General features: G+C 38.1%; 2 protein-coding genes and 1 pseudogene across 7 annotated transcripts in view; 2 read left to right on the plus strand and 1 right to left on the minus strand.

Moving 5' to 3' along the window:
- Positions 1-2,561, plus strand: part of Vcl (vinculin) — a 110,370-nt gene extending 107,809 nt beyond the window's left edge. For both annotated transcript variants that reach the window (XM_074079207.1, XM_074079209.1), the window contains one exon: positions 401-2,561. In XM_074079207.1, coding sequence (XP_073935308.1) covers positions 401-547 — 147 coding nt within the window. In that variant the 3' untranslated portion in view covers positions 548-2,561. The remainder of the gene's footprint in view (positions 1-400) is intronic.
- Ap3m1 (adaptor related protein complex 3 subunit mu 1) lies at positions 1,450-27,482 on the minus strand. 5 transcript variants are annotated; one of them, XM_074079211.1, is made up of 9 exons: positions 27,460-27,482; positions 17,105-17,380; positions 14,286-14,457; positions 12,725-12,862; positions 10,646-10,731; positions 9,849-9,982; positions 8,222-8,429; positions 6,641-6,785; positions 1,450-5,893 (listed from the first exon to the last, which is right to left on the minus strand). In XM_074079211.1, the coding sequence occupies exons 2-9, from the start codon at positions 17,375-17,377 to the stop codon at positions 5,793-5,795; spliced, it is 1,257 nt and encodes a 418-aa protein (XP_073935312.1). In that variant the 5' UTR covers positions 17,378-17,380; positions 27,460-27,482; the 3' UTR covers positions 1,450-5,792. The 5 variants fall into 5 exon arrangements, with proteins under 5 accessions (XP_073935312.1, XP_020016379.1, XP_020016378.1 ...); XM_020160790.2 differs by lacking the exon at positions 27,460-27,482 and adding an exon at positions 27,227-27,357; XM_020160789.2 differs by lacking the exon at positions 27,460-27,482 and adding an exon at positions 26,783-26,920.
- LOC141425250 (U6 spliceosomal RNA) lies at positions 11,705-11,803 on the plus strand (annotated as a pseudogene).
- Positions 27,483-27,522: the final 40 nt, after the last annotated feature.

Raw genomic sequence — 27,522 nt, forward strand, 5'->3', positions numbered from 1 at the left:
AGGCCAGGAATGATGGGAGTTGGGGAGGTGTTTTGTGACTTAAAATATCATGAGAAAGGAAAGCCTCCCCAAAATGATAGTTAATATGTGAAGGACATAGGATGGGAAGCCATGAGTTTCCTGGGAGAAAAGCATTCCAAGTAGAGGTTATAGTAAGAGTCCTGAGATCAAGAGAGTTCATGTTCTAGGCCATTGGAGGGCACAGTATAACACAAACAGTGATGGTTTAGTTTTGGGTCCTTTTTGGTTATATAGCTAAACCACTAGTGAGATGTAAGCTTAAGTACAGGGGATACCAGTACAAGTGGGGTTAAGTGCAGCTTACTTTTGGATTAACTCTGCTTTGGAGGCAAGAGTGCATCAGGGACTATAGTAACAGAGAGCTCTTCTTGCATTGCAGGCCACAGAGATGCTGGTTCACAACGCCCAGAACCTCATGCAGTCTGTGAAGGAGACTGTGCGAGAAGCAGAGGCTGCTTCAATCAAAATTCGAACAGATGCTGGATTTACACTGCGTTGGGTTAGAAAGACTCCCTGGTACCAGTAGGCACCTGGCTGGTACAGAAACCCCTACTAAAGAGAAGAGTGATTTGAGTTCCAGGAGCCACCCAGAATTGCTGGGGATTGAAAGCCACATCCTAGCCTGACACATAGGAAAGGAACGGGGGCCTCCTCACATAGAAAACGTTACTCTTTTTTCATGGACACTTTGAAATGTGTCTCCATGTAAACCCCGTACTTTCAAACACAGTTATACTTGTGCACACTCTGAGAATCCAAGAATGAACACTAGCCAGACACTCTGCTCCTTAGGGGACATTTCCCTGTTTCTTTTTCTGGGTCCCATTCTCCCCTTCAGGCTCAAGACCCAAGGCCCAGGCAAGTTAGTTAAGAAATTCACTGTGTCTCTAGAAGCTGTTTCTGGTTTCCCATGTTGCTGCCGATCCTGCCTACCTTCCCTGGGCATGCTACCTGGGTCCTTTGCAAAACTTTTTTTTTGCAACTTTGCAGGAAAAGTTGGCCTCTGGGGCGCCCTGGTATGTGTGGCCTTTATTCATTTCCTGTCCTTTCCAATTTAATTCTTCTGGTTTCTCACATTTATAAAACCAAATTTTACTGTCAGGAGGAAATGACAGAATCACACGATTGTCTTTCCTATGTTCCTGAGCAATGTCTGTGCTAGGAAGCTACCCACCCTGTCTCCTGCCTCAGTTGACAAGGTAACTACCCCACCAATACACTGTGTATCCTGGTGCTCTCTGCCACTTGCAGGGCAGAGTAGCCAGGGTTTGGCTCTGCCCATGCTCTTTGCAGGGCCACTCCCAGGCGGTCCATGCTTTGTCACTGCCTGCAAAAGATCTGTGCTGAGGCCTTATCATTCATTCTTAGCTCTTAATTGTTCTTTTTGAGCTGAAATGCTGCATTTAATTTTTAACCAAATCATGTCTCTTATCCTGGGCTTCTGTAGTCTTCCTCTATCCTGTTCCTAAATAAGATTTTAAAGATACACAGGTGTGTGGTTGTCTGTAATTTTTTTTTTTTTTTCTTGAAATGTGGTCTCGCTATGTTGCCCAGGCTGGTCTTGAACTCTTGGGCTTAAGTGATCCTCTTGCCTCAGCCTCTCGAATAGCTGGGACTACAGGTGTGTGCCACTATATTGGCTTTGTCTAATTTTGAAAGATTTTTTTTTTTAATTTAGTCCTAAGAATTAGTGCTTCCTCCCTAAGAATGTTTAATGGAAAGGCAATCATGTCTGAAGAACACTTCCTACCTAGAGGAAAGTGGTATTTGCAGACTAGAATTGTGGTGCTGCTGGGGATGAATCAGTATGAAATACTCTCCTGTAATCCTTCCTTCAACCAACTACAAACGAGCCCTGTAGGTTCTCTTAAATACACCTGTTCAAGAGAGTAATGAGTTTAATCACCACATTATGTTTCCTATTAGCAACTTACCTGTTTTTTGCACTTATCACTGCTATCTAAGTATTCTTCAGAACATGAAAATTATTTCTTCCCAAACACAGAACCAAATGAGTAAAGAAGTAAGACACCTTGCCTGGCTGTCCTTTCCCATTCCCAGTGTGTGTTAGATTTCAATACAGAATGTGTAAATCTTTTCTTAATTTGGTCCTGTATACTCGGGCATCCTCTATTTCCTCTTAACTGATAAAAGATTATTTTCAAGGCTGTCAGCATACTTGTATAGCTGCTTACTTGATATAAATGCAATATTAATGCCTTTAAAGTATGAATCTATGCCAAAGATCACCTTTTGTTTTACTAAAAATTACTTAGCAGAAATAAGAAAAATCATGTTTGCTCTCCAAGTTTTTCCGGTGTTTTGAGACACTGGTTTTACACTGTATGCCATATGCTTTTCTCAAGTAACAGTGCTCAGACACAGTGAAGCAAAAACAAAACAAAACAGACAAAAAGACCCTGAATGATGACTTAACAGTCACCACTAAAAAAACATTTATAAGCTAGGATTTGTTACATGCAAATATTTTCTGCCTCTCTTGTTTTGTTTAAAACAATAAAATGCATTTATATAAATAATGTTTTAAATGATGGGTATGTTATTTTTAGCAAGAACTTTTAGGTCCTTTGTTTTTGAAGAACAGCTAATGAAACTAACCCTCAAGATCTGGAAACCAAAGATTTTCATTTAAACCAGTTGGAAGCAGTAGAAATCAATAGTAGTATACTTACTGTGTGATAAAGGACAATGCTGGGATTAAAAGGAGTGGAAATGATAAGGGTTACCAGTAGACAGAAAGTAGCCAGATGATATGGATTACCAGTGGAAGATTCTAGCTATTACTGGAGGTCATTGTCCCTTAAAAAGCTTCAGTTGTGAAATGTGTAGCAGTATCACAGGGCCATTTTTTTTTGAATATTCCAAATCCCAATATAGAATAGTAGTGTTGTCAGGGATCCATCAGGGCATTGAGTCAGAGTTAGCTTTTGGGGGTATATTCCTCTTCGTTCTTAAGGAAGCACTGACTATAAAAATAGTACGTAGTTTCTGGACAGAGTTGGGACATCACTGTTTGTACCTAATTTTTTAGATCTGAAAAGGTTAAATTTCATTAAAGGGTGATATTTAGTGTTGCCAACTATAGGTATCATTGCTTTAATTTAGAAAAGTTTCCAGCCACAGAGGCAGATTCCAGTTTGTGTTCAAGTCTACTGAATTACTCAGCAATCTCTAACACTGCCTTATCTTTGCTACTTATCCTATGCCTTCCTGATGCATTATAGTTATTTTCTCAAATCAGTTGCTTCTAAGGACAGTAAGACCAGCATATTCCAGGGGCTTTTCTACAGCACCACTTAAGCAATGAACCCATCAAATGAACTTCCTTTGAAAAAAATGGAGACTCCCTCATGCAGTAAATAAGTTATTTCATTTGTTCTGAGGATGTAATCCTTTAAGAATTTAGAAAAAGGGGGTATCTAGGATTAGCTAACATTATGTACCTGAAAAATATTTGATTGCTGAGCATTCACAGATCTACATTGGCAGGTGATAGTGGTAAGGAAGGTAGTTATGATTACTTATCACTTAGTCTGTGTCAATGAACATGCCAAGTTGAAGAGAGGAGCTCTTGGATGTGTTTGCAGCAATCTTCACACCTTGTGATAATACAGATCATGTTCAGCCTGTTTTGACACTGAGCCTTAAAGTGAGAATGTTCAACAAGCTTAAAAAAAAAAAATCAAATTTTTTTACTTTCATCTTTTTATTTGACAGTATAGCCAGAGCTAGACAAAGGATTTACTGTATTCCATCAAATTAATAAACAATAATTATAAAAGGAAACAGTGTACTTGGATGTTTTAGTAAAAATTGCTAGAGGCAGAGGACTCTTGGCATACATTCTAATTGAAGAGAAGATAGCACAGGAGAGAAATTGGACAGTCCAGGTATGGATGGCTGAGATTAGGGATTCTGCACAAAGAAAAACAAATATGACTGATCTTCAAGGTAGTAAGAACAGGAGGCTGGGGATCTAGCTCAGTGGTAGAGTGCTTGCCTAATGTGTACAAGGCCCTGGGTATGATACCCAGCACACGTGCGCGCGCGCGCACACACACACACACACACACACACACACACACAGACAGATTAAAAATAGGAAAAGCAGCTGAATTGGATAACCAATCTTAGGCAAAGGGAATAAATATCTGGCAGCATTTTTACTTTAGTTGCCAATCCATTGGTTACTTTAGAAATTTAGAAGTTGCAAAAAGTGGCAACTTCTCATTAGATGAAAGGCAGGTTGGATGCCCCAGGCAGGCAAAGGCACCAACCACTAGCACTTGATAGCATGAATGGGATGAGTATAAGAAATAGTCGTAGCATAATAAGGGAAAGCATTATAAGATGAGAAGAATGAAGGAAAATAATGGAGCCACAAAAAAGAAGACTAGTGTAAGTAAAATACAAGAGCGAGCAAACACTTACACTAACTTTCAGCCGTCCTCCATTTCTTTATGTTTAATGAGGCAAAATAACTGGGCAGAGTCTACCAAGCTAATGAAGTTCAGTGAAATGATATAACTACAGACTGACTTTCCAACCATGAAGATTAATGTTATCATGAATATTACTGAAAATTTTGTTTCTGACTCCATATAATGTTCTTCCATGTACTTAGTACAGTAGAGACATTTAAGTACTCCAGTGACAATTTCTGACAATAGTTTCAGGAGGGAATCTATCACTATAGCCTTGGGATGCAGGTAATAAGAGAAGTTTTCCTAAAAACAAGGGATATAGGAAATTTTAACCCTTAAAGAACAAAATAAAAGATTAAAAAAGAAAAACAATAGTGAAGCAGACACATTTTCCTCCTTTTGTTGAACTAGGGCATGAGTCTTTTAGGCTTAGTGGTACTGGATAAAGCTTTATAAAATATGTAGATGGCAAAGGTTTCACTTGTTTCTCTTTACTTTAACTGGCTTAAAAATGCAAACACTTGATAACTTCCTAAAAGCAGAAATAGTGTTCCTTTTATTTTAATAAAGCATTTACCCCTTTGAAACAAATTTTTACTGTGCTATCTAACAGCTGAACCACTGACACAAAGTTGAGATGGTACTATACACTGCAGCAAGGTCCTTGTAAATCAAAATCTGAGCTTTACATAAAAATCTTATTTATAAAAAATATAATACCAAGTACAGTGAGAATGGACCATGGAGCAGCAGTGCTCCCTGCCAGGGCCATGTGCAAGTGGCTTTTGCTACAGTGCTTGCTTAATGGCACAAGTGAAAAGCTGAATAAGGCAAACACTTGAAGAGGCAGCTTTTGTAAACTTCTTGGGATGGGAGTGGGGAGGAATTTCTTCTGTGAGGATAGATATTGATTTGAGATGGCTAAAATCAGAAGGTGTGACATTTGGCTGCACCTGACATCATATACTGATAAAGACAGTTCTTGCTGGATGAAACCAGTTCATATCCATTAACAGAGAGGTTATCACTGTAGCCTTCTACCTTTACTGTTAGTGTTCAGCATCCAGCTGATGGCCCCTAGAGAAATCACCTCTGAAGTTTTCCTAAGCGGAAAGATAAAAAATTAGCTAAGTCATTACAAAAGTTTCCTTAGCTTAAAGCTTCTTAAGAACCCTAGTCAATTACTAAGCAATTTTGTTAGTGGTGTGTAGCTTGACATAAATGCTTTAACTAGAAATACGTATTCCCACCCACTTGGTACTTAATAGTAATAAATTGTAATGACACTTGGAAAACAAACTGATCTTGAGGAATTTCGGCCTCTTCTCATGTCCTCACTTGGAACTTTCCAGCTTTTGTGACATATTTGACTCCTTTAAATGGCTTATATTTCTCCCCATACATGTCCAAGCGATTTACTTTTAAGCCTGTGTCAAAAAAAAAAAGAAACATTATTGTTATCCCAATAATATTTATTTAGCAATTGGCACTATACTGATACTAACCATTGTCCCTTCCACCACTGGAAGCGATGTTCCTGTTACCACTCATTAATTATTACGCTGTAGGAGTATGGTTTAAGTTATGCTGATACAGCCAGTGAATATTTGTTAGGGCTAATTCTATTTTTTTTGGTGGTACTAGGAAGTTGAACTCAGGGCCAAGCTCTCTACCACTAGAGCTACACCACCAGCCCTTTTTGCTTTGGTTATTTTTGAGATAGGGTCTTGCTTTATGCTTAGGCTGGGATGGACCACAATCTGTCTCTTTGGGCTTCCTTGCATAACTGAAGTGACAGGTACGTGCCAATGTGTCCAGCCATTGGTTGAGATGGTGGGTCTCATGAACTTTTTGCTCAGGTTGGTCTTGAACCAAGATCCTCCTGATCTCAGCTTCCCAAGTATATTACAGGCTTGAGCCACTGTGCCTGGCCCATATAATTCTACTTTCTGTGAACATGAATGACTTCCCCTTGGTGCTTAAATGAAGGTGGAGAAAGGCTGTGTGAAATAAGATCTCTCCCAAATCCTTGGTGTCCCTTAGCACTGTGTAAAAGGCAAACTGGAGCTGCTGCTGTTTCTAGAGTGGGAATGTTTATTACTCTTCTAGGCTCCTAATATTTGGGTGAGGCAAAATCAAATTACCCTTAAACACATTATCAAGTTTATCCTTACCTGAAATAGCAAGCTGCTGGATTTTGAACTGTATGTTGAGGCTTGGATTCTCTTCTGGCTTGGGTGCTCCAGACTGTAAATTTACTAGACCTTTAAGACTTGGGAGCTTTTGTGGAGTAATTTTTCCCACATCCCATGTGAGTATCTTAAAAAAGACATAAAATCAAAAACAATCTGAACCATTTTTTAAGACAAATGTTCAAAGACAAGGTTCAAAGACGCCATAAACTTTTATACAAAATGAAGCAGTATCTTGGAAATGGGAGACCTCATGTCCACAATGAGTTCAGATCAGTGGTAAGCTCTATAAGTGAATGGAGAATGAAGGCAGAACATCAACGAATTCTGAGCATTCACTTTTGAATATAGCAGTGTGACTAACAATATTCATGTTATAGAAACCTACAAATTTATGAATTAGGAAATTAAGGGTCAGAAACATCACATGACTTGCTCAAGGTCATATAGCTAATTAGAGGCAAAGGTAAGACTTGAACCTAAGGCTATCTGATTTCAAATATTTTCATTATACTACCTTCATGACTTTACTCTGGGCCTGTTTATTTTCCTGTAAAGTGAGAAGACTAACTTATGTTGCTGTTCTCAAACTTTTAGCTATGAAGCCTTTGTTCAAAAGAAACTGTTTGGAAAGTGAATAGTTTGGTGAGAAAGTGAAGCTGTTATGGGTTAAAGCTGTGGTGGAAGGCCAGGGATCTGGAATGCCTCTTCCCAGATAGGTGGTGTTTGGGAATCCTTAGGGACTGGGTTAGATGATCTTTAATTTTATTGAAAAAAAATGCCCTTTCAGCTGGGTGCCGGTGGCTCATGCCTGTAATCCTAGCAACTCAGGAAGTAGGGATCAGGAGGATTGAGGTTTGAGGCCAGCCTGGGCAAATAGCCCGCCAGACTCTATCTTGAAAATACCCATCACACATACACAAAAAAAGGGGTCGTGTAGTGGCTCAAGGTGTAGGCCCGGAGTTCAAGCCCCAGTACCGCAAAAACAATAACAAAAAGAACAAACCCCTTTCATTTATCAGGCAGTTCAATGAATGCTGCTGAAAACAATTACATTTTCTACCCAATCAGGAAACTTGAGTATGAAATGATATGTTTAAGTTAAAACAAACAGGTCATAATGTTGAATTTCTACAGAAAATCTAATAATTAACCAATAGGTTAATTAATTATGCCTTCCTATATCTATAGTTTTCTCTCTTTAAACAGCTTTCTTTATTTTTCTTGTGGTGTAGGGGATTGGACCGAGGGCTTTTCATATGCTAGTCAAATGCTCACCCACTGAGCTATATCCCTGATCCTAGCTCTTACTTCTTTTCCATTAGATAGTGAATGGCTGGATTATCAATGGATGAGTAAAAGTACACTGTGAAGAGGATCTTCTGTTCACCTACTCAGCACATGTAGGGTTTCTTCTATGGCTAGTGGCAGAAGCATAGCACAGTCTGCTTCTAGGTTTTAAGAACTTAAGATTTAAACAAGAATAAAACCCCTCTGCCCTTCACTCCCAATCACACAATATTGCAGAAACACCTGCTCACTCTTGATTTGAAGTGGCTGTACCTTGGTAACTGGATCAAATGTATAGCTGCCTTGTGTTGGTGTCAGGTTCATATTCAGCACAACTTTCGGCATGTGAACGGTCACTGTGATTCCTTCAACTGTTTTTCCCATATTCTGTTTTGGTCCAATTGTTATATCAAATCTGCCACAAGAACTGTTCTCCTTAAAGCTGATACTATGTTTCACATATACTGGTATTGCCACTAGGCTACAAAGACAGAAGGAAAGACACAAAGGCACATACACACAATTAATGGTATGGGATAACTTCGGAAGTGGTCTGAAAACCGCAGCCCAGAGTATTCATTCTACCATGTACCTAACTCCACAACGGGGCTCTAAAACTATAGATTCAGCATCTGCACAGAGGGAGTTGATTACAGTACAATGTGCCAGGAACTGTATGAGTTCTCACCAATGATATACAAACCAAGTCAGAAATCTGAACTTAAATTACATTATAAGCACCTGGGGTGGCCAGTATTGGTGGTTTATGTCTGTAATCCCAACTACTTGAGAGGTTGAGAGAGAATTATGGTTTGTAGAGAGACCCTATTCAAAGAACAAGCTGATGGATTAGAAGTATGGCTCAAGTGGTAGAGTGCCTGCTTTGCAAGCACAAAGTCCTGAGTTCAAACCCTAGTCCCACCCAAAAAAAAAAAAAAAAAAAAAAAATCAAAGAACAAGCCAGACATGGTGATTCACTCTGATAATCCCAGCTATTTCCTAGGAGAATGGAGGTCCAAAGATGGCCTGGGGGAAAAATCATGAGATCCTATCTGAAAAAATAACTAAACCTGGAGGCATGGTTCAAGTGGTAGAGTGCTTGCCAAGCTAATGCAAAGCCCTGAGTTTAAACCTTAGGACCATAAAACAAAGCAAAAACCAATTTGGGCAAATGACCCTAGTTTTAAAAAAAAATGAAGGCCTCAGTGAAAAATAATTTTCAATTATATACACTATGTGATAAGAAATAATTCCTCTGCTTCTGAGTCTTGAGTTACCCAAATGCTTTCTGAAATTTTCAAGGGATAAGCTGGCTACAACCTAGAACACTCAACTGTTCTTTTAAAACTCAATGCAAACCAGGGGTGGGAGTACATTACCTATAATCCCAGCACTTGGGAAGTGAAGGCAGGAAGAACTCTAGTTCAAGACCAGCCCTAGGCTGCACAGCAAGATTGAGGCTAGCCTGGATTATATAGCGAGACTCGAAAACAAAACAAAACAAAACTAAACTAAAACATAATGCAGAGAAGGGTGACTTGAAGTGGTAAGAGTATGTTCTGGGATAGGACTGTCTCTTGTTAGCCCCAAAGTCTGTAGACTGTTAAAATTAAGGCACCAGATTCATGGTTTTTCCTAGGGTATGCATGGTCCAAAATGCTCTTAGCTACAAATTATACTATAGTATCATTTACTAGTTCATCTATACTCTTAGATTCAAGGCAAGCTGACTATTTTAGGCACATAATTTTATCAGCTCTCATTAGGTCTTTTGGTGAGCCATGGTTAAAGTGAGTAATGATAAACTCAAATGCCAAACTATCAGAATGAACAGGGAAAGGCGAGTTCTATTCAGCACATTGATATGTGATGGTAAATTTTGGCTGATACATCAACATACTTTTGTGAGCTGACACGGTACGATATGAGTCGGAAATTTCCATCTGGAGGAATAAATGACAAAACTCGTTCAGATTCCCAGCGTTTGAACCGGATGCAGGGGTGGAAGCTGACATCATCCAGAAGCCTTGGGTTCTACCAAGCAAAGACAAGTTGTATTCAGAGAGCATAATGAGTATGGCCACACTACTCATATTACGAGAAATTAATATGCTCCTTAAAGAAAAAGCAGCTAGACATGTAAGAGTTTATTATGACCATGTCAGCACAATCTTATAGTGATTTAAAGTTTGCAAGTATTTTACATAATTTTACTTGAGATTTAACAACTATGGGGGAGAAATGGCAAGTAGTATTATTTTTATTCCATAGATAAAAAAGCTGAGGTTCAAAGAACTTAGGTCACGAGAAACTGGAGACAAAGACAGTACCATAACTAATTCTCTTAATTGTTCTTAATAGCATGTTATGCTGATTCTGAATGAATAAAAGATCAATGCCCTTTCATGTAATCAAAGCAAATAATTACTCAGTAAAAAATGACACTGAAGATTTCCAGAAGCCTGGCAACCAATTTTAAGCCACTTCTAGCACACTTATGTGAAGACCTCTCCTCAGCATTTCTATAAAGGCCATGCTCATCATGCAAGCTACTGTCTTAGAAAGCTGTGCTAGACAGGAGTATTTCTGAGATAATCTTTTGCAATCTAAGATACAAATTTATCTCTGCGGTTATTTTATTTGATGCTTCATATATGTTAGGCATGTAAGGGTATAGAACAGGAGAATAAAATTTACCATGAAAGAGAGAGAGAGATCAGGCATTCCAGATAACTTAATGCAAGCATCAATGACCCCTTGAATTTCTGCAAAGACTGTAGATCCTGAAGAAAGGAAAAAAAAAAAAAAAAAGGGTGATCAGCATCAATGGAATTTGGGTCTTTACTGGCATGATTACTTATCTACAATAATAGATAACAACCTTAGTTGTCAGACTTACTGAAGCTTTGCACCTCAGTGACAACTTTTTTACTGAGAGCTAGGTCTATACCTACTTAGTTGGAATATAATAATTCTAAGGAAAATCAAACTTGTCTTCATTATAGAGTCAACCTTGTAAGACTACTAGATAGTTAAAATATTTTTAATAGAATTTAAAAATGAGTGATGGCTTCTTATAAAATGAACTAAGTACTGGCTAATTTTTAAGAAATAGGAAGTGGCTCACACCTGTATTCCTAGCTACTCAGGAGGCAGAGATCAAGAGGACTGTGGTTGAAGCCAGCCTAGGCAAACAGTTTGTGAAACCCTATTTTGAAAATACCCAACACAAAAAAGGGCTGGTTCAAGTAGTAGAGCACCTGTCTAGTAAGCACAAGGTCTTGAGTTCAAGCCCCAGTACTGCAACACAAAAGAAAAAAAAAAAAAAGAAATAGGAGCCTGTCAGGTCCTGGTGACTCATGTCTACAATCCTAGCTACTTGGGAGGCTAAGATTGGGAGGATTGTGGTTTGAGGCCAGCCTGGACAAACAGTTTGTGAGACCCAATCTCCAAAAATAACCAGAGCAAAATGGAAAGCCAGACAAGAGGTGTGGCTGCAATGGTAGGGTATCTGGTTTGCAAGGGCAAAGCCCTGAATTTAAACCCCAGTCCCACCAAAAAACAAAGAAAAGAAACAGGAGCCATGTTATTCTGTTAAGATGGAATGTTATAATGGAAAGGGCCCTCACTAATAGTAAGATATTAGTTATAATTCACAATAAGTCATTGCCACATATTAATTAGCTATGTGACCTTGAACAGGTCACTTAATCCTTAATCCTTATCAGCCTCAGCTTCCTTATGTATAGAATGTGAGGATAAAACCAGATATTTTATTGGAATGATATAGAGAAGATTAGCATGGCCTCTGTGCAAGGGGGACACACAATGTCATGGAGTATTTATTCCATATTTAAAAAAAAAATAAAACCAGCCAAACAAAAGAGATATTTTAATAATAAAATTTTATTGTTTTATTAGAGTACCATTGTTTTGTCTGATTAAAACATAATCACAAAGAGGTGTTTACTAGAAGTACTGCACATAGCTGAGTATCAATGGCTCACACCTTTCATCCTAGCTACTTGGGAAGCTGAGACTGGGAGGATCGAGGTTCTAGGCCAGCCTGGGCAAACAGTTTGCTCCATCTCCAAAATAACCAGAGTAAAATGGACTGGAGGTATGTGGCTCAAGTGGTAGAGTGCCTGAGTTCAAACTCTAGTTCCACCAAAGGGGAAAAACAAAACAAAACAAAAAAACAAAAAAAGCTGTTTAAAAAAAAGAATTGGGTGCTGGTGGCTCATGCCTGCAATCCTAGCTACTCAGGAGATGGAGATCAGGATGATTGAGGTTTGGGGCCAGCCTGGGCCCCAAACCTCAAGACCCTATCTCAAAGACCCTATCTCAAAAGTACTAAACACAAAAAAGGGCTGGCAAAGTGGTTCTACCGATAGAGAGCCTGCCTATCAAGTATGAGGCCCTAAGTTCAAATGAGTACCACCAAAATAAATAAATAAATAAAAGTACTGCACATAAAGTAGTAGGAAAATTATGGTATATTGTAATTATGTAATAACCGTTAGAACAAATACCGAGAGAGAAATAGAGGGTAATAACTAGCTTAAAGTAAGGTCTGATTTAAAAGTCTTTGGCAGATTTCAATTAGTGGTTATGATAATTATATGTAACATTGGGGCAAAATAAATAGATTTATAAATAATTAGAGAATGAATGCCTTTCCACTGAAACCACACTGCCAAGAGATTTCGATTTTCTATTCAGCTGTGTCAGCTGAATTGTTTTTTTCTCCCCATAAGACCACATGCACACAATTACCTGATTTATCTATAATTGCATCTATTTCTTCAACAACATCAAAATAGGCTTCGTTGTTTGTGTACTTTACTCCTGCGCGTCGCCATGGGATGTTGGACAGCTGCCCAGTAGGGAGTGTGTCCCCAACATTGCTACTGCCTAGAAATCAGAAAAGAAGAAAGCAAAACTTCCTCTGTATAAAATGACCCTCAGAAAAGCTATTATCAGAAAGAAAAGAATGCTTTAGCTGCTTCTTCAGTGTTTAGGTTTTTCATCACTGAAATTTTGTATGGTCTTAAGAAATGTTGGATGCATAACTATACTAACCTAATCTTATTTCTAAAGGACAGAAATAGGCTATGCGCTTCCCTATCTACCTGACAACCAGGATAAATGCATTTACTTATCTTTTGTTTCCTGTGGTTAACAGTCACTAAAGATAATTCTAGTAGCTCAACAACAGAATCTCATTATGCTGCCACTGAAGAAAAGTGGCTGGTTGTTTCAAAACCTTCTGTTGAAATATGTCTCCAATGAGCATACAGAGTGAGAACTTGGCTCTTTGGTTTTCAGTGGAATTCTATATGAGATGCTGCCAAGCAGACTTCAGTGGAGTAACTAGATTAAGAACATAGTATAACTTTTTGTTTTCCTGCTTGAAGGTCAGCACACTCATTTGGCTTTAGTATGGCTAATGTTCTTTATCTGGCTACATTCCTGGTAAATTGATACATGTCTGATTATCTGACACATATATCCTTGAACTGTTGCTTCATTTTGGTTAATTTACATTTTCAATGAAAAAGCAATAGTACATGCTTAGTCAGGAAAAAGAAAGCTCAGACAGTAGATTAAAACAAAAAACAAAAAGTCAATAAACTGGATGTTGGTAGCTCACACTTATAATCCTAGCTACTCAGCAGGCAGAGATCAGGAGGACTGTAGTTCAAAGTCAACCCAGGCAAATAATTCATGAGACCCTATCTCAAAAATACCCAACTCAAATAAAAAGGGGTGGTAGAGTGGCTCAAGTGGTAGAGCACCTACTTAGTAAGTGTGAAGCCCTGAGTTCAAGCACAAAAAATCCCCCCAAACAAAACCAACAATTTTTCTACCATTAACATTTTGGTGTATATAAATTCCCCATAGATAACATTTATTTATTTTTCTATTTTTAATAACTTTGGTTTTTTGGGATTGCACTTTAAAATACATTTGTAGGGCTGGGTGTGTGGCTTCTACCTTTAATCCCAGCTATGCAGGATTATTCAGGAATATATCTCACAAGTAGATTAATTTCCTATTTCTTCTTATCTTACCTATTTCCCCCCAGTGAATCAAGGGATTCACACATGCTAGGCATGTGTGTGAGCTACATTCCATCCCTAAAAGTCCTTTATCACTTAAGACCCAGCCTTTTTCAATAAAAAGAAATACACACTCATTTTAACATTACCAATAACTTTAATTTTGGCTCATTTAGACTACCTTAATAATCTGTCAGATCATAACCAACCATGAGTTGTTTATAAAGCTTTTTAATTGTTTAGTTCCTAGCAAAGCATGCACTTCTCTTTCATACCTGTAATAGAGTTGACGACAGAACGCAGAATTGTTGGTGGTTTAATCAGTTCTTTCAAAATGTTAGATTCAGTAGCCAAAGGAAATCCATTATCTAACATTTCTTCCAAGAGCTCATATACTATGACAACGTTATCCTTAATTGCCGCCTCTGAACACTCACCAAAGTAGTCCTAACAAAATATTTATGACATTGAAAAATAGAAGGAGTAAAGAAAGGCTTTTATTGCTAAAACCTTTTGGTTCTGAAGAGTAAATTTATAGTATCACAACTCATTGTTTAAGATGTAAAACAGATGGGAATAATAATTCTCTATAGTTTTAACACTATTCCTCAATATTTTGTTAAATTTTTAGATTGAATTTTTTATTGCAATTATGCGAGAAAGTATTAAAACATTTAAGTATAATGTGACCTATAAACTTCATTTGCCCTGAATAACTACCCACAAACATACATAGATAAAATTTAAATTATTTACTAAATTCTTCAAGAAAAAATAATAACATGTAAAGGGTTCATGGTCAGGAGAATGAGGGAGGAGGTAAACTCCATGCTGATATATTGTAAGAACTTTTGTAAGTGTCACAATGTACCCCCAGTACAACAATAATTTAAAAAAAAGAGTTCATGATCATTCATGATAAAAATTCTGAAGAAACCAGGAATAGAAGGAATATACCTCAATATAACAAAAGCTATGACAAATCTAGAGTCAACATCATAGCAAATGTTTGTGAAAAACTGAAATGGTTTCCTCTAAAGTCAGCAATGAGCCAAAGGTATCCATTCTTCCTGCTTTTATTCCAATATAGTGTTTGAATTCCTAGCTAAAGTAGTAAGGCAAGAGAAAGAAATAAAATGGGTAAAAACAGGAAATGAAGAAGTCAAATTAACCCTATTTACAGATAAAAGACCCTAAAGATTGCACCAAAAACTTCCTCGATCTGATAAACAGTTTTGGCAGAGTAGGATAGATAATCAACATACAAAAATCAATAGCTTTTCTAAATACCAACAGTAAACAGACTGAGGAAGAAATCAGGAAAACAATCCCATTCACAATAGCCTAACAAAAATACCTAAGAATAAACTTAACTAAAGAGGTGAAAGACCTCTACAATAAAAACTGTAAAACACTGAAGACAGAAATTGAAGAAGACACTAGAAGATGGAGAAACTTCCTGTGTTCATTATCAGCAGAATTAATATTGTGAAAATGGCTACACTACTAAAAGCAGTATAGAGATTTAAAGCAATTCACAAAAATTCCAATGTCCTTCTTCACAGAAAAATAATCCCTAAAATTCCTATGGAAACATAATGAATGAAGACCCCGAATACCAAAAGCAATCCTGAGCACAAAAAGCAATGCTGGAGGTTTCACACTACTGAATTTCAAATTATAATATAGCACTATAGCAATAAAAACGGCATGGTACCAGCACAAAAATAGACATAGATCAATGGAATAGAAGACCCAGAAATAAACCTACACAGCTACAGCCATCTGATTTTGACAAAGGAGCCAAAAATACACACTGGACAAAAGATAGCCTCTTCAACAAATGGTGCTGGGAAACTTGGATATCAACATGTAGAAGACTGAAACTAGACCCCTATCTCTCACCCTGTACAAAAATCAATTCAAAATGGATTAAAGACCTAAATGTAAGACCTGAGCCATTGAAACTACTACAGGAAAAAACATAGGGAAGGCACTTGAAGATACAGGTATAGTCAACTATTTTCTGAATAGGACTTTCTACTGCTTGAGCCTAGGAAATAAGAGCAAAAATTGACAAATGGGATTACATCAAATTAAAAAGCTTCTGCACATCAAAGGAAACCATTTCTTGAATGAACAGACGATTCACAGAATGGGAGAAAATCTTCACATTGCACAAAGGGTTAATATCCAGAATATGTAAAAAAGTTAAACACCAATTAGTAAATAATGGGCAAACAAAATCTCAAAATAAATAGATGAAGAAATAAATGCATGAAGAAATGTTCAACATTCTCAGCCATAAAGAAAATGGAAATAAAAATGACACTGTGATTCCATCTCAACCCAATCAGAATGGTTATCATCAAAAAAATAAACAACAAATGCTGATGAGGATCTGGGGGAAGTGGGGAGAAGGGAAGGAACCCTGATAAACTGTTGGTGGGAACGTGAATTAATAGTGTAGCCACTGTGGATATCACTAAGGAGTTTCCTTAAAAAACTAAAAATAGCCAAGCTCAAAAAGCCAAATGATGCATGTTTGCACCCATATGCAGAATCCAGACCTAAAATGATAATGTGACATGAGTATAAAAGGGGAGATTGTCTGGTAGGAGTAGGAAGAGGGTACTGGGAGATGAATGTCATGAAAGTATATATATATGCATATGTATATATATATATAAAGATAGCATAATGAGCCTCTCCCAATTACTGTTTAAAAAAGGGGGGAGAAGGTAAAAAAGAAGGGGTGTATTTGATCAAAGTACATTATATGCATGTATAGAAATATAATGAAACCACAAAAAGTTTATTAAAAAACAAAAGTTCATAATCCTTAGAAATCTTGGGACCATGAAGAGAAAGCAAGTGGAGGTACTACTATTTCCTGATGATATAATTAGTACATATGAAAAACAGCACAGAACAGCCATGTGAGCCACTGTATACTCCATAGCAAAGGATTTATGAAATTGTGCTTAAAGAGACAGACAGTGCATATCAAAAGCTGGGCAATTAATATCATCATGTGCCTCTTTTCTAATTAATCTGGATAATTTAAATTAGAAAGATCTGATGGATAACCAACCTGAAAAGTGTCAGCAACTCGATGTAGGAACTCAATTACAAAGAGTGGTGGCACTTCAGTCTGTATGACAGAAACAAAGAAGAGCTTATCTCGATAGATACTGATGAGGTAGTGATGAGGAGTTGAAATGACAGGTGGTACATTTTCAACATCAGCAGCTTTCTCCTGAGCTTCAAAGAAATAATCACAGACAGACTGGCTCACAACACTCTTCCAGTGCTTCTCTAGAAATATGTCACCAGAGCAGTTTATGAGAAATAGACTGTGGATCATTTTCTGTGGAGAAAAAAGGGTTTACATTTATTATACATCAGAAAATATCTTTGTATTATCCTGACACAAAAACCAGACAAAGGCAATACAAGTAAGTACAGGTCAATGTCACTTAAGAACACAGATGTAAGCTGGGTGTGCTGGTGCAAATCTGTAATTCCAGCACTCAAGAGGCTGAGGCAGGGGGATCAGTTCTAGGCCAACCCGGGCTATGCAGAAACACCCAGTCTCAAACAAAACAAAACAAAAAATAAAACAAATTCCCCACCCCCCAAGGGAAAAAAAAACAGATGTAAAAATCCTTGAGAAAATACTAGGAAACCAAATCTAGCAATGTATATAAAAAAGTAGGATTTATTCCCAGAAGGAAAGTTTAGTTTAATGTAGGAAGTTAATCAATGTAAAACATAGTATTAATAAAATAACAGACCAAAATGATCATTTCAAAAAGTTCAGAAACAGCAAAATCCAACACCCTTTTATGAAAAAAAAAACCCTTAAATCAGAAACAGAAATATCTTCAACCTGATGAAGAGGATCTATGAAAACTTTAGGACAATTATATATTTAATAGTGAAAGACCAAAAGCTTCACTTATAAAAATAAGACAGGTGGGTGCTGGTGGCTTGTGCTATAATCCTAGCTATGCAGGAAGCAGAGGTCAGGAGGATGGGTGCTCAAAGTCAGCCATAGGCAAATAGTTCAAGAGACTCTATCTCGAAAAAACCCATCACAAAAAAAGGCTGGCAGAGTGGCTTAAGCAGTAGGAGCGTCTGCCTAGCAAGCAAGAGGCCCTAAGTTCAAACTCCAGTGACAACCTACCCCTCAAAAAAAGAAACAAATGGCTTCCAAACTGGAGAGGAGGAAGTAAAAAATATTGATACAATCTTGAACACAGAAAATCCTAAAGAATACATACAAGCACACACACAACAGTACTAGAATAAATGAACTCAGCAAGATTACAGGATATAAGATTAATATAAAAAAGTCAAATGTATTTTTATATACTTGTAATAAATAGTCTAAAATGCAATTAATTTCATTTATAATATTTTTGAAAAGATTTAGATACTTGGGAAATAAATAAGTGATACTTAGGAAATAACAAGTGAGCTATAAAACTTGCACATTCAATGTTACAAAACAACACTGAAAGAAATTAAAAGATCTACAAAATGGAAAGACATTCCATATTCATGGACTGGGAAGAGTTTGTTAAAATGCCAATAATCCTCAAATTGACTTACAGATTCAATCTAAACCCTATTAAAATTCTAGCTGCTCTTTTTTTGTGGAAATTGGTAAACTAATCCTAAAATTCACATGGAAATGAGAGACCAAGAGCAGCCAAAATATACTAAGCTTTTTTTTTTTTTTTTTTTTTGCAGTAATGGGGATCAGACCCAGAGCCTTGCACGTGCTAGGCCAGAGTCTTACCAGTGAGTACATCCCCAATCCAAGAACAGTCAAAACAATAGTGAAAAAGAACATGGATGAAGGCTCTTTTACTCACTCTTTCCCATTTCAAACCTTACATGGATGAAGGCTCTTTTACTCACTTTTTCCCATTTCAAACCTTATTTTAAAACTCCGGTGTGGTCATCTCTAGCAATAAAGGAAATGCAAATTAAAACCACACTAAGATTCCACCTCACCCCTGTTAGAATAGCCATCATTAGCAACACCACCAACAACAGGTATTGCTGAGGATGCAGGGGAAAAAGGAACCCTCTTACACTGTTGGTGGGAATGTAAACTAGTACAACCACTCTGGAAAAAAACTTGGAGGCTACTTAAAAAGCTAAACATTGATCTACCATATGATCCAGCAATACCACTCTTGGGGATATACCCAAAAGTGTTACTCCAGAGGCACCTGCACACCCATGTTTATTGCGGCACTATTCACAATAGCCAAGTTATGGAAACAGCCAAGATGCCCCACCACTGACTAATGGATTAAGAAAATGTGGTATCTATACACAATGGAATTTTATGCAGCCATGAAGAAGAACGAAATGTTATCATTCACTGGTAAATGGATGGAATTGGAGAACATCATTCTGAGTGAGGTTAGCCTGGCCCAAAAGACCAAAAATCCTATGTTCTCCCTCATATGTGGACATTAGATCAAGGGCAAACACAACAATGGGACTGGACTTTGAGCACATGATAAAAGCGAAAGCACACAAGGGAGGGGTGAGGATAGGTAAGACACCTAAAAAATTAGCTAGCATTTGTTGCCCTTAACACAGAGAAACTAAAGCAGATACCTTAAAAGCAACTGAGGCCAATAGCAAAAGGGGACCAGGAACTAGAGAAAAGGTGAGATCAAAAAGAATTAACCTAGAAGGTAACACACACGCACAGGAAATTAATGAGTAAACTCCTTGTATAGCTATCCTTATCTCAACTAGCAAAAATACTTGTTCCTTCCTATTATTGCTTATATTCTCTCTTCAACAAAATTAGAGATAAGGGCAAAATAGTTTCTGCCGGGTATTGAGGGGGTGGAGGGGAGAGGGAAGGGGCGGAATGGGTGGTAAGGGAGGGGGTGGGGGCGGGGGGGAGAAATGACCCAAGCCTTGTATGCACATATGAATAATAAAACAATAAAACAACAACAACAACAAAACCCAAAAAAAAACACTCCGGTGTGGTAATAGAGAAATGGGGAGTTAACGGTAATGGATTTGGTATTTTGTTTTTGGGTGATAAAAATTTTCTGGAATTAGACAGAGATGATAGTTGTACACATTTGTGAATGTTAAAAATACTAAATTGGGCTGGAGGGGGGCTCAAGCAGTAGAAAGCGTGTCTTGCTAGCACAAAGTCTTGAGTTCAAACTCATGCACTACCAAAAACAAAACAAAAAACCCCCCAAAACCCCAAATCTAATTTGTACACTTTAAAATGGTAAGTTTTGTGGTATATTAATTATATTTCAATTTTGAATATTATTTTTTGGGGACTGACTGCTGGGGAGCAAATCCAGGACTTCATACACATTAGGTAAGTCCTCTAACACTGAGCCACACCCTCAGCTCCTAGTATAAAGGAAAAATAGATTGTAGCTTATTTATAATAAATATTATAAAGCAATGAAAACAAATAAACTATTGTTATATCTTACATAACAAAACAGAACAAAGCCAGATGTAAAAGAATATACACAACCAAGTCCTATTTACATGTCTTTAAACAGGCAAAACTAATCTTTGGTATAAGAAATCAAATGGTTCCTATGGAAGAGAGTTGAAGACTTGGGAGGGTCCTGGAGCTGATCTACTACGGTGTTGATACCTTTCTTTCCCTTCTTCCTTTTCTCCCTCTCTTTTTTTTTTGAGATAAGGTTTTATGGCTTTGAAGTTGTGATTCTCCCGCCTCAGTCTCCCAAGTGTATGTGGTTAACGTTCTGCATTTTGAGATAAATCATTGGGCTTTACGTTATGATTTGTAAATTTTTTTTTGTGGTGCTGGGGTCTGAATTCTGGGCCTTGTGCTTCCTAGGCAGGTGCTCTATCTCTTGAGCCACACTCCCAGTCTGATTTGTAAAGTTTTTTTTTTTAAGGAGACAGCTATATTTCAAATAAAGTTTACTGTTGGATATACAGTTTAAAAAAAATGAAGGGGTGGAACCCACTGGGGGCGGGTTCCAGTGGGGGAGGGGCAGGTAAAAGGAAAGGGTGAATGAGGATGAATATGGTGGATGTATATTGTATTAATATATGAAAACAGAATAATAAGCCAGGTGCCAGTGGTTCACACCTGTAATCTTAGCTACTCAGAAGGCAGAGATCAGGAGGATCATGGTTCGAAGCCAGCCTCTGGCAAACAGTTCAGGAAACCTTATCTTGAAAAAACCCATCACAAAAAAAGGGCTGGCAGAAAGAACACCCGCCTAGTGAGCATGAGGCCCTGCATTCAAAACCCAGCGCTGTCAAAAAAAAAAAAAAAAAAAAAAAAGAATGAAACTTGTTGAAGTTGTTCTAAGAATATGGGGGGGGAGGGAGAGAGACAGAGAATGATTTAGAGGGTAAATGTAATATATATTGTAAGCACATATGCAAATATCACAATGTATCCCCCTATACAACTATAACATGCTAATAGAATTTTAAAAAAAGTTTACTGTTGGGTTGGGGGTGTGGCTCAACCAGTAGAGCTCCTGCCTAGTAAGGCTGTAAGATTAAACCCCAGTACTGCCTAAAAAAAAAAAAAGTTTATTGTTGCTGGGTAGCCATCGTGAGGCATGCCTGTAATCTCAGATTCAGGAGACTGACCCAGGAGGAATGTGAATCTAAGGCTAGACTGGGGTATATATGGAGACCCTGTCTGAAAAAACAAAACAAAAACCAAAAAGTTTATTGTCCATGTAATATGGGAGTCAGTGGAAAAATGTCCATTTGCCTTAATTTGTTCCTATTTATATTATGAATAAGCACCAGCATCAGTTTTTAGTGTACTGGTACAATCATTCACAGTAATAGTACCGTAAGATACGTGAAACCAAAGAAGAAAGATTTAAATCTATTAATAGTCTCTACGCATGAAGATAACTTTCAAACAGGATAGGAAGAATTTCCAGAATTAGGTTTGTTCAATTCTAATTGAACACAAAAAACAATGACATTAACTTGGCTGATTCTTTTGAAAGGAAGTCACTTATTTTATGAAAATAGTTGATACTTATATCAACTATTCTTCTGATGATTCTGTTGACTTATATCAACTTATATCTTCTGATGATTTCCCCTTCCTATGTCGCGCCATGTTCAGTAGTTACTAAGCAAATAATACTAATTACTAAGATACGTTTTAGTAACTATTATATTAATAAAGTAAACGCTAAAGATAAAAAAAACCCCAAGTTTTATAGTATAGGGTTTATTAATAATTTATGGTTCTTATTAATTAGAAACAAATAATGTTTCTTTGTTCAAAGTCAGCTTTTTGTTTGTTTAGAGACAAGGTCTTGGCCACATAGTCCATGTTGGCCTTGAACTGGAGATAATCCTCCCTCTGCCTCCCAAGTGCTAGAATTAGTAGAAAAGCATCTGATCAGATAAAGTACAAAAATTTGGCAGGCCTCAAACCTACATTGTCAGTTTATTGCTGCCAACTCAAGTTGACTGCTTGGCAAATCAGAGATGGCTTTGGCCAAGCATGGTGGTGCACATACGAAACCCCAGTAATTGGGAAGCTGAGGCAGGAGGATGGCAAATTTGAGGCCAGCTTGGGTCTACATAGCTAGACCCTGTCTCAAACATCACCAATGAAACTCCTCCAAAAATGTGGACTCAGATTTGAGCACCTCAGGTAAACCAGCTATGGAATACAGCATCCTTTGTAAATATTAATCTTTCAGCTTCTTTGATGTTTTATTCATTAAGGATGAATTAATAATGAGTTAATGGGCCAGACACTATGCTAACACTTTATATCATCTCACTTAACTTTCACAATGCTATACTATAAATACTCCATTTTTGGTTAGCTTGTTTTTTGAGACAGGATCTTGCTATGTAGCCCAGGCTGTCCTGGAACTTGTTATGTAGCCAGGGCTGGCCTGGCTACATAAAAGGATTGAATTCCCAATCCTTTTGCTTCAGCCCCTAGTAGTGGGATTATATTTGTGATGCACCATGCCTGGCTCTAAATACTGCCTTTATCCTTCTTTTACAAATGAGATCACACAGTGTCAGAGCCAGGATTCAAACTTAGACACAGGTGACTCCTGAGCTCCTGCTGTTACCAGTCTTTTACAGGAACATATTTGAATGTAGCTGTTCAATAGGGTTTTCTGCAATGAAGGAAATCTCCTTTATCTGTTCTATCCAAAATGGTAACTACCAGACACACCTGGCTATTGAGCACTTGAAATGTAGTTAATGCAACTCAGTAGTATTGAAGTTTTAGTTAATTAGTAAATTAATTATTATTATTATTTTTTGAGACAGGGTCTCTCTATGTTGTTGCCCTGGCTGGCCTCAAACTTGAGATCCTTCTGCCTCAGACTCCTGAGTGGTGGGATTATAGTCATGTGCCACCATCCTCAGCTAATTTTAATTAATTCAAATTTAAATGACCACATGTAGTTAGTGGTTGTTACATTACTGGACAGGGTAGTGAATGTGCTGTTTTTTAGGTTATGCTTTAAGGACAAGTTGACTGATATACTTTTTTGCTTAGTAAGAAGTCAAAACATGTTATAGTCTTTATGCTGAGAGAGTTTAATGGAGTAGAAATTTTATGTAAAAATAGTTGACATAGGTTATCTCAAACCATTCACCCTATGGTAAATATAGTTCGTATATTTCTATGACCGCAATTCACCCTAAAAATTGAGTTGCTTGTTCTTGAAGCAAGTGACTTTATAGTTTCCTCATTTTAGAGCCAGATCTCTATTCATCCTCTTCAGCTGGTGAAAAATTCTTTCCAGGAAAGTTTCCACCAAAGTTGTTTTCATTGGCAACAGTTCAGATTTCAGAAGAATATAGTAAGTTAAACCAGCCTGCTGGATTTATGGCTGTTATTCTTAGTGCTGAGATGAAAGCATAACCACACTTGCAGCTCTCAACAGTGCTTAGCTTTAAAACCCATCTTAACCTTCTATAATAGGAAGAGACCTTATTTCTTTAGCAATTTCTCTAGCAATATTCTTTTAGCAATTGTCTATAGTATATCAATATAACATGGAGCAGTATAAATTAGCCTGTTCTTTAGCTATTTATGTGTTTACTAGCTTTAGTTACTATTTTTCAGTATTTTAATAAACTTTCTGAGAAAGCTATACACTCGCGACTGCCACAGCTGTTATTTATTCCTAGTGATTTTTGAGTCACAAAACAGAATTGTGTTCAGAGAAAGTCCCATCAGAGCTTTGACTACAGCTTAAATAAGTCATTAATCCTCTTTACTACATGTTGTATACGCATCCTGATGTTGCATAAGAAATACGTTTATAAGAGTCAAAATATCCTTGGAAGATAAGTGCCTAAAATTGTGTTCCTCTTGCCATGTACCACAGGGTGACCTTGAATACATGATCCTCCTGCCTCTGCCTCCCCATTGCTAGAATTACAGGCATGGGCTCCCACTCCCAGTGTGGGAACCTTTTTGGACTCCACTCTTCTACCCAACTGCAAGTTAAACCTTTCCCCCGACATATTTTAAAATTAATTTTTATTTTTTAAAATGTAAATGGATAAACTAAAGTTGTATATGTTTATGGGATAAAGTTATACTATGATTTATAAATAAAATGTGGGATAACTGAATCAAGCTAATTAACACACATGGGAAAATTAATACAGTAGAATGATGTATATCTGTTTACCTACTTAATCTGTGCTTTATACATAAAGGTAGTATAGTTTTCTATGCCTCACAAGAAGAAGTTTTTGCCCACATTGAGAATGCATGATTTAATACACAGAGAATATCGATAATTTTGGTAAAAGTTTTAGTGGTAGTTCATCTCAGTAGGCTGAGAAATAAGTAGCAAAAATGGTGGGTGTAGTGGCTCAGGTCTGTAATCCTAGCTACTTGGAAGTAAAATTGGGGGGCGGGGGGGAATTAAGGCTCCAGGCAAAAAAAATTTGCAAGACCCCATCTCAACCAATAAAAAGCTGGGTGTGTTGGCATGTACTTGCCATTCCAGCCATGTGGTAAGTGTAAAATAGGACTGCAGTACACTATTTAAAACATAACGAAAGCAGAAAAAACTGTGGGTATAGTTCAAATGGTAGAAGTCCTGCTTAACAAATGCAAGGCCCTGAGTTCAAGCTATCCCCCCGCCGCTCCCCTTCCCCCCCAAAAAAAAGCAAGCAGGAAATAAGAGAGATAAGATTCAAGAAGTCTAGCTGGGAAGGGGATAAAAAGACAAGAAAACAAACAGGGTAGTTCATAAAGTGAAGAGTATTTTTAAATTCTGAAGGCATGAACAGTGAAGCAAAGGTTGATGTAGGAGGCAAGGGACCCTGAGAAGCAGTAGAGGACAGTATTGGGAGACTAGGTAAAAGAATTTGAGTTCCTAGTGGGTGGTTCATGCCTGTAATCCTAGCTGCTCAGGAGGCAGAGATCAGGTTTGAAGCCAGCCCAGTCAAACAGTTTCAGAGAACCTATCTCCAAAATATCCAACACACAAAAAAGGGCTGGTGGAGTGGCTCAAGTGGTAGAGTGCCTGCCTAGCAAGCATTAGGCCGAGTTCAAACCCCCCAAATAACTGACATGTTTAAGGAGAAGAAACAAATTTTCCTCTTCAAATGGTGGGAAAGGTTAGGGCTCGGGGACTGGGGAGTGTGTAGCTCAAGTGGTAGAGTGTTTGCCTAGCAAGTGCCAGGCCCTGGGTTCAATCTCTAGTACTGCCAAGAAAAAAAAACCAAAAACATCCGGTTGTGGGAAGATAAAGCCTTCCATTTTCCTTGTGTAAATGGGAGAGGTCATTTGTACAGGGCAAGAGTTCTTCTCTACAAATACTATTTTCTACCCATGAAGTAAGGTATTATTGAGCTACTTACAAGTATCTACTCTTCAAGGAATCCTAATAGTATATTAAACTGAATGATTAGAAACACTGTAAAAATATTAAGATTCTATAAAAAGAACTAAGCTTGTCAAGATAGCTTTCCTGCTAAAGTGACAAAAGTTTCAAATAATTCTTCATTCACCTCATTGGCTCTACTTTTCCTATGGACCCAATTAAAATGTCCCTCTTTCTTTCCAAAATTTAATCCCTGGTTATCTTTGTCTCATTCCCTTGCTTCTCTTCCGGTATCTTATCTCTTCTTTCTTGACTCTGTCTCTGTCCCCAAATATGTCTTCTACTCTCTTTTTAAGAAAGGGTCTCAATATGTAGCCCAGGTTGGCCTCAAACTCAAGATGCTCCTGCTTCTGCTGGAATTACAGGCATACTACTGCCTATCCCACCCACCTCAGTAATGTTTCATGCCTCGAAATGCAGGATTGGTCTATACTATTTGCAGTCGCTAACTGTGTTAAAGTAGTTCTCTCAAATTACCCAATAAACATTCTGACCATCGGATTCAACTATTTATTCTCAGGTTTTAACTTCCTTCCTTGATCATGAGAACATTTTATGTCACTGATAACTGTTCCGAAATGAAATGCTTCTTACCCTATTATATGAAACTTCACTGTTTCGGTTCTCAACTTGAAAGTTTCTTTCCTGCTTAATTTTCAGACTTCAAAAGTCTTTCTACGTATCTCCACCTAAACCACTGTTTCAAATTTGATAAATCCCAAATTCCTCCTTCTCTTGTGAGCACTTCTGATTTTATAGTGGCACCACCTTCTCACCAGTGCAGGCTGGAGGCTTCAGGCTCAAGCAAATCCACCACATCTAATCAGCCACATCACTCATCACTTTTCCATACTCACTGCCATTTTCTTCATCTCTCTTCTGAACAACTGCAACACCCTCCTTGCAGTTCCCCCACCCCAGGCTCATCCAGCAGCCACCCTCGGGGTTTTGTCTTCCAAAGCGGAAGCTTCGGGGCTGAGATTAAAGATGTCAGCACTCCAGTTCGCTGCGGGTAACAAGACTTTTTTTTTTTTTCCACGCCGGAGCGCGGAGAGACACCCGACTGAGCTCGATCTCTTGGAGCCGGGGATTTGGGAACACTGGGTTGCAGGTGTACGGCTCCCTTCCGGCGCAGCTGGCGAGAGAGCCCGGAAGGCCGGGCGTGGGGGAAGGTGCGACACCTGCCCACAGGAGCAGACAGTCCTGAAGCCCAGGCTGGAGTCCTGGGCCCCAGCTGTTCAGCCTACTCCCCAGTTTTTAAGCTGTCCCCAGACAACAGACTCCCCTCCTCTCACACTCACCCCCACACTTCGGCGAGTCAGTGATTCGGCGCCGGGTCCTCTCCGGACCAAAGCTGAGGCAGAAGAGAAAGCTGCGAGGACCCCGTACTTGGGAGTGCCCAGTAAATTGCCTGATTAACAGCCTTAAAGACACCAACTCAGTCTTCAGTATTAGAAAGATTAAATAAGCGGAAAGACGTTAAATGAGAGGAACGATGTAGCTTGAGGTTGAGGATCTACATCTTCTACATTACCCAGTATCTAGAAGAATGGGGACTTTCGCGCCATCTGGATGCAGGCGCTCATCCGCCGCCTAA

The sequence above is a fragment of the Castor canadensis genome, chromosome 7 (assembly GCF_047511655.1).
Source record: "Castor canadensis chromosome 7, mCasCan1.hap1v2, whole genome shotgun sequence".
NCBI classification, from domain to species: Eukaryota; Metazoa; Chordata; class Mammalia; order Rodentia; family Castoridae; genus Castor; species Castor canadensis.

Coding starts and splice junctions, on each gene's coding strand:
- Ap3m1 (XM_020160789.2), bottom strand. Junction 9,983..10,645: donor ATCTCTCTCTCTCTTTCATG/GTAAATTTTATT, acceptor TTTGCTTGGTAG/AACCCAAGGCTTCTGGATGA. Junction 6,786..8,221: donor CATTTGATCCAGTTACCAAG/GTACAGCCACTT, acceptor GTCTTTTTTAAG/ATACTCACATGGGATGTGGG.